The following is a 17,267-nucleotide window of genomic DNA, read 5'->3' on the forward strand; positions in this document are numbered from 1 at the left end:
CTTTACAGATAGAAATGCCTACTTTTAAATATTTAAGATTTTCTATTAATCTTGACTTCTAAGAGACAGTCATCTTTTGAATAGATAAGAGCTCTTTATTTTGTTATAAAAATAAGTCTCAGTTTTCCTGTAAAACGGAAATAAAGCCATTCTGGGTAAAATCATTGGAGTGTGAATCTTTTCATACAGCATATATAAATTATTAAAAACAAAATGCAGCTTGAGCAGCTGAAGTGCCATGAGCAATCCTACTTGACAAAATTTGCTGGTGAATTCAAAGGAGCCAATCCAGGAGCAGTATTTACTTTCCTTTATGCTGATTGGCTGATCCTCCAAGATCGGACACAAGGAAAACTGTAGATGTTAGCTTTTACTAAGAGTTTCTACTATGCGTATTAATTCATATCAAGGTGTATTTAATGTTTGAACTATTAAAAAATGAGAGATTTTGGAGGGATTTTAAAGTATACATATTTCACTGTATCCATTTTTACATGTAAACAAAAAAATCATAACCTTTGTTGAATTGACATTTTGACAAAAGAGAGTTCCAGGAATTGAAATTTAAAATAAAGTTTTGGGTTTCCTGTAAAACTCTTACCTTTAAAATAGAAAAACTAGAGTCCAGCCTTATTCTGAAAAATGTTTCTGCACTGCAAAAACACAAAATCCTACTAAGTAATTTTGTCTAGTTTCTAGTGCAAATATCTCAGTTCACTTGAAATAAGACAAAATATTTCACAGGATATACTGGCTTGTTTTAAATCAATAATTCCTTAATATTGAACAGTTCTAGTTTATTCATTTATTAAAAGACATTTTTTTCCATGTTATAAATGAAATAATCTCCCAGTAGAACTTGTACTTTTCCATCAAAATTAAGGAATTATTGACTTCTATCTTGTCTTAAGATATCTGAACTAGAGTAAAAATACTTGATTGTATTTTTGCAGTGTAGGTATGGTTTTATGTAACCTACTGATTTATTTTGGCATTGTGATAGAAATCTGAGTCATCAATGGGGCCAAATTGGTTAGTTTGTTTTTGTACGGTGTTTGCTGTTGCAGTTTATGTTTATTGGCTTGTGATCCTAAAGAGGTTTGATCCAACCTAACTTGGCAGAAGGAAGCAGAGATGAGATTTAGATTACTCTGCAGAACCTTTCAGAAATACTTCTGAAATGCGTTCATGCAGCACAAAAACAGAGCAGTCCAGTGTTGAGATTTGAAATGAACTACTGAACGCAAGTAAAGGATTACTGAGAGAGCTTTTTCTTTCTTTACACACAACTCTCAGGCCATAAGCAGCTCCCTGCCTTCACTGTAGTGTGGTGCTTAAAAAGATTTGCTCCTTAAATCTGCCCTGATAACCACTCAGCCTGTCTCGGTAGCAAAGTGTTATCTCTCTCCGTCTGTGCTTTGTCCCGACCTCCTGCAGTTCAACAAATCAGCCAGCGCTGCAAAAGCTGCCACGCTCCGCCGCAGAAATAAACGTCTCTCTTAGGAGCGCCTAATAATTACCCAGGCAACCTGACAAACACCGCCACCTACATGATGCGTCTGCTCACACTCCACCGTCTCGTGAGAGGAAGCCGAGCTGAGCCAGTTGGCCCCTCGGTGCCAGTTAGCTCAGATTAACAGCTTTCTGATCACTGGGTCATCAATATTTAACACGCAGATTCAGAGTGATCAAAATACTGTAAAGAAAAAGTGCAGTCAGCGGACTTTGATCCAATATTTACTGTAGACGGATGGACTGCTGTAATTAACTGAGCTTTAAAAAATGATTATAAGACCCTTAGCCTGCAGGCAGGAGTTAGATTATAATTTCATGCTGCTTGTTTTAAACCACATACTGTTTTTAATTTACATTAATTTTCAGATAAATCAAGAAGTCTTAAAAAATGTAACGTTGGTTTTTAGTCATGTGAAAAAATTTTTTTTTAAAGATAATCTGACACCAGCAGTGACTTTAATTTCTGTATTATTGAAGATAATAAGTTTAACTACTAATATGTAGTTAAACTACAGTCCATCTAGCTTCAGATGTGGATATTTTTTCTGGAAATGACTTCATGGCCTACAGTATGATCCTGTTGCTCATCAGAAAATAAAACTAGTTTTTTTTAAAGTTTTTGTGCTTTTTTTTTAGGCGGTGACAACATATTTTGTCTTTTTATTTTACGCTTTTAACCATTGCAGCAACATGTTTACTCACAATATTGCATGTTTGACAGATTAAGTGAAATGCAGATCAGATGTTTGGGTTTGGTATTACCGCTGCATTGCCAAAGACGCCACAAACACAAACTAAATGCGTTTAAATCCATGAATCACCGCGACTCCGTGTGTATTCAACAGAATATGATGCAATTCAGGAAAAGCAATGATACAAAGCACAGTATGATGAGACAAAATATTTGGTTTATTACACCAAAAGAGAACTTAGCAATATTTCTGGGGAAATCGAAGTTTATTTGTACATAAACTGTTTTAGAAATTAAAAAATTATTTTGTTCAGGTTTGACTGATCCAAATATTCAGTTTTCACTGCTCAAAGCAATGTAAGTTTTAAAATGCTCAATTTTATCATTTCACAAACTGTTTTATAGAGTCCCTTTAATTGTGGAAACATCCAGTTCTGGTTTGAATCCATCTAAATATTCCAGAATGGACAGATTTCACTTTCACTGGAAATATCCTGGTGAATTAATTCCTGCGAGTTTCAACACATTAGCTACTAAAAGTAAAATCTACCAAATAAAATACAGATTTATCATAAATACACCAAAAATAAATCTGTGGAGTTTGATAAATCTGAACCTTTTAGCGGCTCAGCAATAATATATTTTAAATTATGAACATAACGAAGGCTTTTTATACCTGCTTTAAAACTGTAAAATCTAAACTTTCTGACATAATTTGATGAGTTAAACAAAAACCTACTTAATGTTACCATAACTAAGGCTGTGGAGAGAATAAATATTTTACAAAATGTTAATGAAATCATCAAAAGTAGTTCAATCCTTGTAGAAAAACAATCTATAAATAATCTTATCTCGCAAAAGAGTAAAAAGAGACTTGAAATTTTGCGTTATTCTAATAAAGTTGTACAATTTTCTGATATTTTTGGCCTTGAATATTTTTGTCGGTCGAATTTCCAAAAATGTCCTCCAGAACGCATTTAGTTTTCTCCTGGTGTAGAGTTCAAGATTTCTTACGGTTATTTGGATAAAATAACCTGAAATCTACTTTAAGTTGGTGCAACTGTTAAGAACGACTTTAAAAGGTAAAATAAAAACGTTACATTTATTTACTGTGAGAGATTCCCTTTTTGAAGAGACAAACATAAAAAACTAATTTTCACGACGAGACAGTTTGAAATTTTATTTTTTTCAGAAATACAATCTCTTATGTCGTTTGTCATTCTAATGTTGGGATCCTGTTTTGGACAAAAATGGAGGACGGTGTATTTATCTACAGAGGTGGCCCTAAATTAGCAACACCAACATATAAACAGAGTGGAAGCAGAGCTGCCTCAGTCCTCATAAAGAAAGAATCAATGAACATCAGCCTGGAAGCACTCTGCTGAAACGAGCCTGTAATTAAACACTGTTACCATTCGGTCACTCTGAATAAGTAAAATCTCTCCACGCGAACACTGAGAATTTAAAAAAAGAATCAAAGTAAACAGAAAACGTGTAGCTGAATGATGCGCTTTCCTTGGTCGTGTTATTTAATGCTGCTGAAAAGATGAGCTTTCTGAATGTTGTGAAAGGCAACTAGAGAGCATAAAGGTCATGGCTTCACGTTTCCCTCCCACAAAGGCAGATGGTAATTTTATTCGTGAACCTTTTAACTTTGGTTTAAGCAAAATAAATAAAAATATTCATGATATTACAGCGGAGGGGAAAGGCTGTTATTATTCAACTAACCTTGCAGCCAAATTCAGAACCTTGCTTTGTGAAAGATCCTGCTAAATGTGGATTTTAATAACTTGTTTAAACATGCAAAGAAATGAAAATAAGAAGTAATACATGGGGATATTTATTAATGTTATTTTTATCTTATTATAAGGTGGAAAACTTCATACTGTAAAGGTCAGATGACCACAAAAACATAACCAAAACAGCCGATTCAAGAGCCGATCCTTGATGTTTTCCCACCTCGATGCAGCACACCTCACCAAATCTCAATATTAAGATTTTTTTATTTAAGCCTTTTTTATGCAATATTAGAAATACATTAAAAGATGCAAATAATAAACTTAAATTCCCATTTTAAATAAAAAAATGCGACAACATAGTATCCATTTAACTTGATTATTTGTGGCAAAGGACGCATCTACAGCTAAACATCTAATATCAACATGTGAAAAGCTCAGTCAATAATAATTGGATAACATGAACTGTGTTTATTTTACAGTATTTCAATGACGTGAAGCTAAAACTATACGACTTGAGGAGTTTTGTGCTGAATATATTCACAAATAAAGAAGGTTTTCATCTTAAATGCAAATTTTTACAGTTTTGGTTTATTTACTGCTCTGACTGTGGCGTTGTTTCAACAGTTAACCTTTTTTGAGTCCGTACTCCATTTAGCGATTAATAAATACTAAATTAAATGACAACTACAGCTCTGGAAAAAAATTGAGAGATCACTTAAAATGATCAGTTCTCTGATTTTAATTTTTATAGGTATATGTTTGAGTAAAGTTAACATTGTTATTTTTTTCTATGAACTACTGACAACATGCCTGAAATTACAAGCAAAGATTTAGTATTTATTTTCAGAAAATGAGAAATGATCAAAATAACAAAAAAGATGCAGTGCTTTCAGACCTTAAATAATGCAAAGAAAACAAGTCAATATTCATTTATAAACAACAATACTAATATTTTAACTCAGGAAGTGATCAGAAATCAATATTTGATGGAATAACTACCAGGTTTTCAAAGAGGTTCAGTGAAGTGGGCTCTTAATTTTTCCAGAGATGTATTTCAATAATCGATTAATCTGATTAATCGTTCCAGCCTACTACTCCAGCCCTCCTTATGCAACACCACATCTCCTCTCTCTGCACTTTCTCTAAAGCTGCAGACACAAAGCCGCTCTCTGGCTTCTCTGTACTTTTCCATCAGCATCCTTTAAGCATCCTTAAAGAAAAATATCGTCTCCTTCTTGGCATGAAATCATATTGATGCTCACTTTTGACCTAAACCTCGATCCCACAGCTTCATCGTATGACTCATTAGCGTTATTCCTCTATAGTTGCCCCCATTCTGTACATGTTAAAGCTCCTCGCCACAAAATGTTCAGCAATATTGAGCATTTTTTTCAGTATTTTCTCTGCTGCTCTCTAAAGCTACCCCCCAGGACGCCCGTCTTCATCCTCTAAAAACAGAAGTCACTGTTGTCTGTTGCTCAGGCTACCGCCAGCTGTCTGTCTCTGTTCAGCTCTTTCTTCAGTCTGGATTTGAACTCTTCAGTCATAACTTTTTGCTCATCAAACAGCTCTCTGCTGTCAGTCTTGTGAAATGCCCCCCACTGAGCTGCACTTTCTGGTTAACAAAAACCAGCCCAGTTCAGAGAGGAACTTTCTGTCAGAATCAAAAGTCTGCAGAATATTTCTGCTGAGTTCATTCAGTTGTTAGGGTTAAACCAGGCTGGCGGCAGATGCCAATACATCAAGAGGAAAGTTTTAGATTTTACTCCTTTGCTATTTGCTCTGCTATTTATATGCAAAAAGAATTTTTCCTGATATTGTGTCCCTTTTTCAATCTATATTCCACCCACATCAAATATAGAGCATGCAAACGGCAATCTTCAGTCAGTGTAAATTAGTTTTTTCTCACCCAATCTCTCCTAAATTGCTGTTTCTTGCAGTTTATCACATTCGTGTAATTCTCCAGGCTTCTGAGTCCTTTACAGTGTTATAAAATCTAAAAGTACAAATATTCTCTACAAACGTTGGGCAGATGTTTCTCAAATATGACGTAGTGCCAATCGAAAGATGAAGCGCTTCGATTGGCTGAGGTTGTTGTAGATGTACTATACAGATAAAAATAAACTTTGACTTGAAAATAAGAGAGAAGAAGAAGGATGGAGACCAGGGAGAAGGAAAGGAGGACAGAAACTGTTGAAGGAAGCAGATGAGGACACAAGGAAAGGAAGACTTGAGGACAAAAGGAAGGACACCAGGAAGGAGTTAGATAGGAGAAAGGAAGTATTATATTTTAAGGAAAGAAGAAAAGAAATAAGAGAGTCGGGATGGCAGAAAGGACACAAGGATGGAAGAAGAGAACGAAACAAAGTAAAGAAGGAAGGAAGAATAAAGTAGAGATATAGTTAGGAAGATATAAAGGAACAATAAGAGTTAGGAAGGCAGGGCTCCAGAAAGGTCATGACATTTAGACAATGGAAAATGGAAGAAGTCAGCAAATAGTAATACAGTTGAAAACAGAAATTTACGTACACAGAATAAAAAGACAAACGTAATTATTTTCTCACTGTCTGAAGTTAAATCAGACCAAACTTTTCTTGTTTTAGTTTAGGTAGTTTTACCAAAATTATTTCTATTTGCTAAATGCCAGAAAACATGGCAAGAACTTTTTTTTTTTTTAGAGAGAGTGTTTTGTAACTTTCCCTGAATTCAAAAGTTTACATAAATAATAGGGTTTTATTTTAACAATATTATGAATGTGAAGTTTGTCAAAATGTGTTTATTTATTCTTTGAATTTATTTTGTTTAGTCAGGTCGTTTCTTCAGACATTTATTGGTGTCTTAAGCTCCGTCACGCTGCTCTTGGCAGTTGGTGGTTACCGTAGCAACCAGTAACTGACAGCTCCTCCCCCTTTTTTCTGTTGCCGTCGGTAACTGATATGTATTAGAATCAGTGTTTTCTTTACAAGTATTATATTTTAAAATGTAAGTTGGACAAATTTGATAGTGTACAGTGTTTCATGAGCAAACTTGCTATGTTTTGTTTATGTTTTTAAATGTTGTCCATTTTAGCCAGGTTTAATTTTACAAATACTAACTGCTGCTAAGTGCTTATTGGGAGCTATTGCTTTGTAGTTTGTTTAGGGTTTTTTATTATTTAATTTAAAGGGGCAGAAGCTGCTATTTATTTGTTCGAATACATACAGTAAACCTGAGTGTGTTTGTCACGCCTACTGGACCTGAGACGAACATTGAATGGTTACACGGTCAGCATCAGAGATAACTGTCTTTTAAAATGTATGGCTTGTGTTTGCAGCGCATTATAATTTTTTCAGGAGTGAAAACAATACACTTTTTATCTTAAAATTAAGACCAAAATCATAAAACAGAGCTACACAAGAGAATAAAGTCAATGTATAGCAACGCCTGACGGTTTAAATTCCCCTTCAAATAGAAAATATATGCCTTCATAAGATTTTTATTAAATGTTTTAGCTTGCAGATGATATAACTGTGTTAAAATCTAAAAATACCTCAAACTCCTCTGCAATCTTGGGTCCATCCAGGAACAGCCTGGTGCTGAGGCAGTCCACTGGGCCAAAGTTAGCTGAATGAACAGAGAAGGAGATAAAATAATTGGGCCTAAAAGTTTGTATTGTTGTTAGATTACCTTAACATTTACATGGAAGTGCTCATAATCACACAAAGAGGCTGTGAGCAGATGCAGTGTGGGAAAAAAAGAGACTAATATTATAAACCAGAGGTGTAATTAGCAGAAACTCAGATGAGATTAGTTCTGTGGCTGTGTACATTCTTCAGCAAAACTGTGAATGAAGCACCTCGGGCTAATTATCGAGCCTCGTAAAGGAGCAGCGGTGGTTTATAACCATCAGCGCCAAGCTTCTGAACACTGCAATAAAGCTGGGGTTAATCCAGGTATCTGAATGATACCGGAGCTGCCTGGATTCTTCTGAATCATTCACAAGCACCGTCTCTAAAATGCCAAACAAAATCTTTTCCAGCCAGTGGTCTAATGTATTTCCAGCTACACTCACAAAACATCAGAACTAAGGGTTGCATTAAAAGCTAAAACTGATCTGGTAGCAGGTTTGCTCACTCACAAGTGAACTCCTTGAACTCCTGGAACACCTTGGGGTACATGGCTGCTGACATCACATCCTCCGGTGTGATGTCATCCCCATGCGCGGCTCGGAGTCCGTCCTCCAGGGTCTTGAAGTCCATCGGTGACAGAGAGGCGCCGGGACGACCTTCGATACGTGGAAGGGACTTCAGCACCTGGGATTAAACACAGTGAGAGGATTTAGGAAAACAAAAAAAACATACATCTGTTTTCTGTAGAACGCCTTTACAAACAAATGAACCAATACCTTGAATCTGAAACCAAGTCTTCCAGAGAAACTAAACCAATCAACCAATGTAACTCTCTAGTATTACACCGATTTGAATGGGTGTGCATAATACAAACATGACACTGTGATAAACACGACATAACTCTCAAAAACATGAAGGAGTCTTCATGAATGTTTGTCATTCAGTAAATATTGACACTTTTAAAGGAAGTTTTAATGCAACTTTGCGTAAAAATGTCAGCCTTCTATCACCTGAAGAACATTTCCAGGACTAAAGGACTAATGTCTAAATAAGATGTAGAGAATCTCATCCATGCATTTATCTTTAGTTGCATCGATTACTGCAACAGTGTCTTCACAGACCTGCCTAAAAAAAATCAGATTAGTCAAATTAGTCAGAACGCTGCTGCTGGCGTTCTGACTAAAACTAGGACGTTAGAGCACATCACATCAGTTCTAAAGTCCTTACACTGAGAGAATAAACTTTGAAATACTGCTGTTAGTTTATAAATCACTGAACGGTTTAGCGACACAATACATTAAAGATCTGCTGCTGTTGTATCAACCTTCCAGACCTCTCAGGTCTTCTGGTTCTGGTCTGCTCTGAAGAACCAGAACCAAACATGAAGAAGCAGCATTCAGCTTCTAAGCACCACAAATCTGGAACAAACGTCCAGAAAACTGCAAAACAGCTGAAACACTTTAAAATGTTTTGTTGCTGAAAGGTCCTATACAAATAAAATTTGATTTGATTTGATAATTTCCCAGATGACACTTCATGACAACAAACATTCTTGTTCTTGTTTCTTCTTCTGCACACAGATTCTGCATTCAGCTGCTCTTAATTTAATTCAGTTTTCGCTCCTTACAGACAAAGCAAATTAAACCATCAAAGAAGATGGAGCTGATTGAAGAAAAGAAATAGTCATTGTTTTATCCATTCTCAAACTAGAGTAGAGTAGCTGCAACATGTTGCCTCTTCGGATTTGCATTCCTCCAACTGATGAGATCTGCTGTGAAATCAAAATCAATATCATCTTTTAGTTTTCAAAATGTTTTATTGAAGGTGGAAGAAAATGTGTCGTATTCATGTGTGTGTATTGCCACGCATACTTGATTGAATCGGATCCAATTTATCTGGACTGCTGGTTAAAAACAGTCCACAATCTATCTTTTTACTGAGACTTTTCTAAGCACTTTGTAAGATATGTGACCTTTGAGAACCACTGCAGATCACCACAGATATTCATATTTCCACATTTTCACTCAGATTTCATAAGCAACTTGGTGTTATTAGGAGACATGACAGTTTATATATGAAATCAAACTGGGTTTAGAGGTTCAGCTGTAAATAGTACTGGTACCTGCTGCTCTCTAGCCTCTATAAACAGCATGATGTTCTAGCTCTACTTTTGCACTTCTTTTTCCTTTAATTGGGTCGATAAAGGGGAAATAAGTCAGAACTTTTATCCATGAGGTCGTTAGTGTCTATAAACCGAGTCCAGCTCCTGATGAAGGCTATTCTTTGCTCTCGACCAGCTAGGAGTTGGTGTTGGAATCGGTCCTGCCTTATGATGCACGAACTGAACAGCAAGACAAACAGCTAAGTCAGAACTGGTTCTTATCTGCACAAGATCCAAGATGCTTGGATGGAAGCATCCAAGCATAATCAGAGAAGGTTTAGTGGAAGAAAAAAAGAGGGAGTGTGTTAGAAAAATGTCCTCAGGTGCTGCTTCCAGTTTGTTACCTGGATTTGATGTCAGATGTGAGGTAACAGCATTCTAGTTCTAGATGTTGAGATTTCAAAATGGCGGCGCCCATAAACATCGTTGGCAAAAGCTTTTAAACATCATTTTAAACTTTACTTTCCAAAAGCAAACATCACTTTTAATTTGTTCAGTTTAGAGTTATAAAATTGATTTCAGACACACTCATGTGAGTCTTGTAAAATAAACAGGATTCCACCACAGATTACTAGTCTGGATGAGAGGAGCGGCCATATTGAAACGTATGGCCGCTCCACTACTCCCAGTTAGAAAGCTCTAACTGGGAGTAGTGGAGATGCTCCAAGTTTCCCAGTAGGAAATCCGTTTTATAAGTTAAAATGTCTTGTTCCACTGGCAGATTTCACTTTTAATTAGCACTTTTCATCAATATAAAGGAGTTACTGACTAAAGACAAGCTCATATTGCTCGCTGAAAAGCTTCGTACAAGTTATTTTTGTCTTATTTCAAGTGTAATAAGACATTTGAACTAAAAATTAGATAAATATACTTGGTTAAAGCTTGAATTTTTGCAGTGAAGTTGATGGCTGCTGTTAAAGCAAAAGGTCGATGTAAAAAAAAAGGAGACCAGACCAAGTGTTAGCATTCACCTTTCAGCACACGGACATGTGTTTCAGCAGGATGACATTTTTGTGCTGAAAATCTGATTTCTGCTAGTTTTATGCAATATTCAAATTTGGAGATAATTCGTCAAAATTAGGAGAAATATTTGAAATATAAGCTATACATTGAAACAAGTTATTTAATTTTACATTGATATCTTTTGTCGTTTTTCTTTGTCTTGGTTTTGAATATCTGGAGTTTTCAGCTCGTTTCCAGGTGGAGGCCGGAGAGTGGAACAAATCTCCGTACAATTTAATCTCTCTCCCTCAGTGTTTCCTGCAAGAATCGGCTTATAGCTCACCTCCACGGCTCGCTGTACGAGTCAGATTTAGTTAAACAGAATCGCTGCTAATCATCGCCCCCAGCTCACATACTTTTGTTAATTTTGTGTAAGTAGAGCCGTGTGTGTTTAGATAAAGACTCACACGATGCAGTCTCCTGGGTTGACACTGAGCAAGTGTGTTTGAATATCATTAAAACCGCTGCTGTATCTTATCGGTGGGTGCATGTGTGTGTGTGTGTGTGTGTGTGTGTGTGTGTGTGTGTTAGCTCGCGCCTTGTGGAAATGTGCAGACAAAGGAGTTGGTGCAAATCCATTAGTCACAGGGCGAACAGTTCAGAGATAGCTGAGTCATTTGTGTTTGAGAGAGACACTTCAAAGATGGCAGGCGCGCTGGAGTCCCTGCTCGTTAACGTCTTCTCCTCCGAGGACGTCTTCCGCTGAAACTCGCTGATTGTTGAAGTGTGGGACACGTACAGACAACGGCAGAGTGTGTGGGTAAGTGCCTGTGTTAACAAATGAACCTCAAATTAAAAGGTATGTAAATTAGTCACAGCTAATGCACCAAAAGATGAGTAGTCACAATCAGATTAATACGAAATGAGCCGCTTCCCTGTTGCTAAAAACAAGTGACGGGGAGGCAAAAACAAGCAAATTTCAGGTGATTAAAAGGTAATTACTTAAACACATCGTGGGAATAAAGACGATGGTTTCTGTCTCTCTCTGGGAAAATTTATACTTTAAGCAAACTTTTCAAATTAAATGCAAACTTTTGCTGATATTTATAGTTCAAGATTTACTCAGAAAAGACAAAAAAATGTTTGCTTTCCATCTGATGCACTGTTTAAAAATGAATGACTCATCAGGACAGAATAAAGAGCAGAAACAAAACTGGAGAAAATGACCTTTCAAATTCAAAAGTGCATCTAACAGCATTGACTGTTGAACACTGCCAGCAGTAAAAAGATGTGGATATCAAAACCGTCCGCCATGTTTTACACACAGATTCAGAAACAGCAAAGCAGTTAGCTTGTAGCAGTTAGCTTGTAGCAGCTAGCGGCTACAGCAACAGTTCCATGCAGTCAATACAAACACATATAATCTCATTAGAATCAAAACTTTTCTTTTAGACACAAACAATAAACCTGAATTGTTTTTATTTTTACTTTAAATTCCACCTGCAAAAATTTGCCTGCTTTCTGCTAACCCAAATCAATCAGCAAAACTTTTAGCAGTTAAATAAATTCAAAGTTTCTAATGGCACTACATTTCTTCCATAGTTTCAGAAGCTTAATGTTAGCTAGCTTTATACATTTAAAACCCAGTTTTGATGTGTGCTGATAATCATAATCCTGACTGATTACTCAGCTGTGTAATCCATCAAACTCAGGTGGTGGAAAACAGATTAGTATATTATGTATAATATAGTATATTATAATACTATAATACTATAGTACTATATGTATAGTATAACATATTATATGTTAAATTAATTGTTCAAATAATTCATTAATAGCCTAGAGTTAAGATAACATTCATGCTGATGAGTACAAGTGGATAATCATGTCCTGCCCAGGCTGTAGACTCCAAGGACAGTAAACGACAAACATTTGATCCTGTTACCAGCCAGAATGAGGAGTGGGAGGAATAAATGCCAAGGTCAGCAGGATGACAGGAGTTAGTTTCACAAAAGCAACAAAAACGCAGGGAAATGATTACCTGGAAGACTTGACCAGAAACTGGACAGACAAGTCTATAATGCAGCAATTTAGCAACAAATCAGAGTGAAATCAGACATGAAGCTGACAGGAGAGATTATTAAAAACCTTCAGTTTCTGCAGAGATGCAAGTTTTTGAAATGTTGGTCAAGTAGAAAAAAATAGTTGACCTTTAAAAAGAGCAGGTATCGTCTCTCAGCCGATATTTCATATTTTACATACAGCTCAGAGTGTGGGCGTGTGTGTGTGTGTGAGTGTGTAAGTGGGCAAACCAACAGATTTCTTCTTCTAAAACACTATTTTTCTTTCTGTAAATGTCAAGTTCCCTCAGATCTGTTGGATGGAGTTTGGAACAGTGTGACACATTTCTCTTCATTCACGTGTCGAGCTTGTGCGAGGCTGCCAAACGGGCTTCTGGCTGACGGCCTCTGACGTGCAGCACGAGGCTCTACCTGGCTGATTGCTGACGCGGAGGAAGGAGAACAGACACGAGGATGAAAGGAAGACAGAGAGAGAGCAGGGCTTTGTTTCCATCCTCAATCTTCTCTGAAGGACTCCGTCAGATGTAAGCAGAGCGTTTTGGGAGAATTTTGGTTTGGATTATTTATTTTTTTTATGTCAATACATGAGCACAGGTTTGTAAACATGCATTTAGGTTGACGTTTCTCATGAAAGAGCAAAAGTGTTAAAGTTCAACAGCTGACAAGCATTTTCATTCAACTTTGGTTTTGTTCAGTTAGATTTGAGGTACTCTGGGTTAGGGCTGCAACGATTCCTCCAATGACTCAAAAAATTATCTGCCTCAAAGCTTCGCTAAATTATGTTTTATTATTTAGCACACTGTGTTGCCCCAGGTGATTATTTATGTTGCGCCATGCTCTCACTTCCACCTCTGAGCTGTTGCTAAGTGCTAGCAGCATAACATCTACAACATTTTTAAATTTGTTACTCCAGCTTCCTCCCGAAACAAGACTTTTAAGTTATATATTTTTATTAACTCATGGTGGGAAAACTGCTGACTCAGCAGTTGTTCAGCAGATAATTACCAACTCCCTCCAGCAGGAGGTTAAACCACATAAAGTCACTGAAACTGAAGCTGGCTCTTCAATGTGCCACTTCAGTGGATATTAATTGAAAGCTTAGTGGAGGGAAAAGGTCTACCTTTACTTTAGACATTTAGATAGCTCTGTATTAAGTAACTTTTATTGGTCTTCTATGATATTTAAATTTGGGATTTTCATTTGCAACATAAACAGAAATAAATATTAAAACCATGTTTGATTTAAACTTTATGAACTAAATTATTGTTTTGATGATAGTTTATGAATAAAATGTACCTGTAAATTACATGTAAATAGTAGATATTCACTTAAAAATTGGTTGTCAAAGAATATTCTGCAGCAGATTTCTGCTCTTTCTACCCAAAGCTGTTCAGGATGAAATAATAACTTCATAAATATAAAATGCAAATGAATTAAATGACCAGAAGCATCCATGGATGTTTGATTCCCAACTCCAGTACCTTGGATCTGAAGGGCTCGGGGAATCCACCGTGCGGTATTCCGACGTGTCCCTGCAGGAACTCGACCACGGACTGGGGGAAGGACAGCTCATCCGCCCTCTCCTCCACCTCCGCCCTGGTCAGGTTGTTCTGCACCATGAACTGAGCCAGATCTCCAACGATCTTGGAGGACGGAGTCACCTGGAGAAAGAAATCAGCGTTGGTGTTAAACAGCCTGTTCTAGGTAAAAGACCAGACAGAACATGAAACAGAGACACATACGATTATCTATGGGTGGATTCAAGCCAACAGGAGGCGCTGTTGTTTGTCTGTTTCCTGGTAAATAACATAAAATTAACATCCAGGGGAAGAACGACCTCTCAACTGATCGTTTAAACATTTCTAAGGGAACATTCATCTTTTTGCTGTCTTAATAATCTCACTGATATGAGAGCTTTATATCTCAGGAACCTCTCATTACTTGCTTTAGATTGTGGTGGTGGCAGCATTATGCTATGGGGATGCTTTTCCTAAAAAAAAAAAAAAAAAAAAGATTGTTGTAGCTAAATGCACATACAGAAATTCTGGAACAAAGAGACTTACAGCAAAAATGGCAACAGTTTAGATTAAAGCACTTTTATGTGTTAGAATGGTGTCCTATTCAAAGTCAGGATCTGGGGAATCTATGTTAAAACTTCAAAATTAATGTTCAGAGTTGTTCTCCACCTAATCTGACTGAACCTGAGCTATTTTGCAAAGCAAAAAGAAAGCCAAATGTCAACATCAGAGGCCAGTTTGAGACACTACTCAAAAGATTTGCAGCTATAATCACAACTGAATACGATTATACTGAATGAAAAGGCATGCCACACCTTTCAGATTTAAATTAAATAACCTTTGGCTTATCACGTAAAATTAAAATCCATCAAAGTTTGTGACCAAAACTCAAACTCAAAGGGGAAAAATAATTTCTCAGGGTTTAAAAATAAACCAGAACATAAAGCAGCGGAAAACGAAAGATGAATTAAAATCACAAGCAACATTTTTTATGTTCCATAATTACGGCAACAATTCCTGCTGCACAATGTTGATTAGCTGACGCTTTGCTGGCAGAACGAGACACTGATGGGAATATCGACTGGAGAAATTGCTCTTCTGTTATAATGAAGTAAGAGACAGATTCAAAGCTGCTCTAAACTCTTTCCTCTGGGGAATCAGAGCTTCAAAAAGGGCAAAAAGGGTCGACTTATCTATAACAACCAGGCTGCACCCTCCGCACTGTTCTCCAGTTTTTAGCCAAAACATCAACTTATCAGTGTATTAAGAAAGATTCGAAGAAACTGAAAACTCTGTGCCATGCAGAAAACTAATAAAAAGTGCCTGAGCAGGTGTGGATTCAGAGAAATACTTCCTGAAGCCGACACCTGTTTCTTACGACATCTGCTGACAAGACGTCCTGAGTGAAACCTGAAGCGTTCTAACTCCTCAGGGATTTCCTCAATCTTCTGGGATTTAGGTGCTTGTTGAAGCATGATACAAATAAGAAATACTCCCTGATAAATGAGGAGAGTGTACTTTGCTGCTACAAAACCTACAGCTTAGTTTGACTGGCATTTGAAAAGATAATGATAGATTTCTCTCCCTTTTGTTTGCAGGAAGGCTTAAGTGATTTGAATGGGCTTTTAAAACCCCTGGAGAGACCATTATGTTGGTGGAAATGCTGAGCAAAAGTTAATTTCAGAGTTGCTTTAAAATACAGCAGAACCATTTGTCTGCCTTTTTCCTTTCACTGCCATGTTGAAATTGGTTTTTCATGTTTAAAATAAACTTTACAAATTGTGAACAGCCTTTTTACAAGGTCGGTCAGATCTGAAGCCTCAGTGTGGATCAAAGCATTTTTAATCATCATTTCTCTGATTTTATGTCAGATTCGTCACTTTTTCCTCTTTAATATTCAAGCCTCTCTTGTTTCCTGCCTTCTTTTTCACAGCCCAAATATTTAATATTCCTGGATCCACAGTGACATCAAGACTGTTGATATTTGTTGATGAACCAGACACCACCGACTTTCTGGGAGCAATATCAGATATATTAACTCTGAACCTTCAAATATTTTCTTGAAAAAAGGTAAATAACATCCAAACTTCCTCTAAAAATCCTTTGTAATTTGAGAGATAGCTGAAATAAATGTTCTTTATAAGCTTTTATTTTGTTCTACATTCTACAGTTTGTTTAAAAGAAAAAGCAGCAGAACTCAACTCCATCTGATCTCAATAACGTCGCACCCAGCAAAACCATCAATCCCAGTTATTGGAAGTACAATTATGAGCAGATAATGGCCTTCGAAGAAAAATGTCGGGGTCTGAGAAAGGAGGCAATTACATGTTTCTGATCCTATGCGGCCCAAACATGAGGGCTCGTGTACAAGAATTTCATTTGAAACCAGTTTTTCAGCTTCATGGTGGCTCTGGAGGAATCTAAGGGTGAATGATGTTTGCTGGGATGATATTATATAAATATAACCTACAGAAGGCTGTAGAAACCTCCTGTGTTTCACAGCTTTTCACTTCAATCAGAGTAATATTTGTTGAGACGCCACCTGCAGTTCCTGAGGCCCACCCTATAAAGCATCAGGTAATATAAAGTCAAATATCTGAAGCCCTTTTTGGACAATAATTGGAAAGAAAAAGGCTAAAAATGAACAAGATCTGAGCTCATTTTTAAATATTGTAATTGTTTTTGATGCAGTCACTTTAAATACTTTGTTACTGTTGCCTACAAAGGTCCTACAGGGGTGGATGTTGGTTATTAGTTATTAGTTATGGCTACAAACACTGTGATGCAATAATTAGATTGTGTTGATGTATGTTTCTGTATCACCCTGACTGGTTTCTGTAGTGGACAGAATGATGACCACTGATCACAGGCGTTGAACTCATTTTCATTTTGGGCCGTATCAAAAATCTTAATGTTCCTAAAGGGCCAGCTGTGCCAGAATGTCTAAATAAACCCCATTAAACTGTTAAAATATTAATAAGTAGTTGTTTGTTTCAGCATTCAATAAGTGTTT

General features: G+C 36.7%; 1 protein-coding gene across 1 annotated transcript in view; it reads right to left on the reverse strand.

Annotated features, from left to right (window-relative positions):
* Positions 1-17,267, reverse strand: part of pc (pyruvate carboxylase) — a 371,443-nt gene that overhangs the window by 10,790 nt on the left and 343,386 nt on the right. The window contains exons 22-24 of the mRNA XM_023345780.1: positions 14,219-14,398; positions 8,063-8,237; positions 7,475-7,548 (exon numbers count right to left, since the gene is read on the reverse strand). Of these exons, the coding sequence (XP_023201548.1) occupies positions 7,475-7,548; positions 8,063-8,237; positions 14,219-14,398 (429 nt within the window). The remainder of the gene's footprint in view (positions 1-7,474; positions 7,549-8,062; positions 8,238-14,218; positions 14,399-17,267) is intronic.

This window comes from Xiphophorus maculatus, chromosome 14 (genome assembly GCF_002775205.1).
Source record: "Xiphophorus maculatus strain JP 163 A chromosome 14, X_maculatus-5.0-male, whole genome shotgun sequence".
In the NCBI taxonomy this organism is placed as follows: Eukaryota; Metazoa; Chordata; class Actinopteri; order Cyprinodontiformes; family Poeciliidae; genus Xiphophorus; species Xiphophorus maculatus.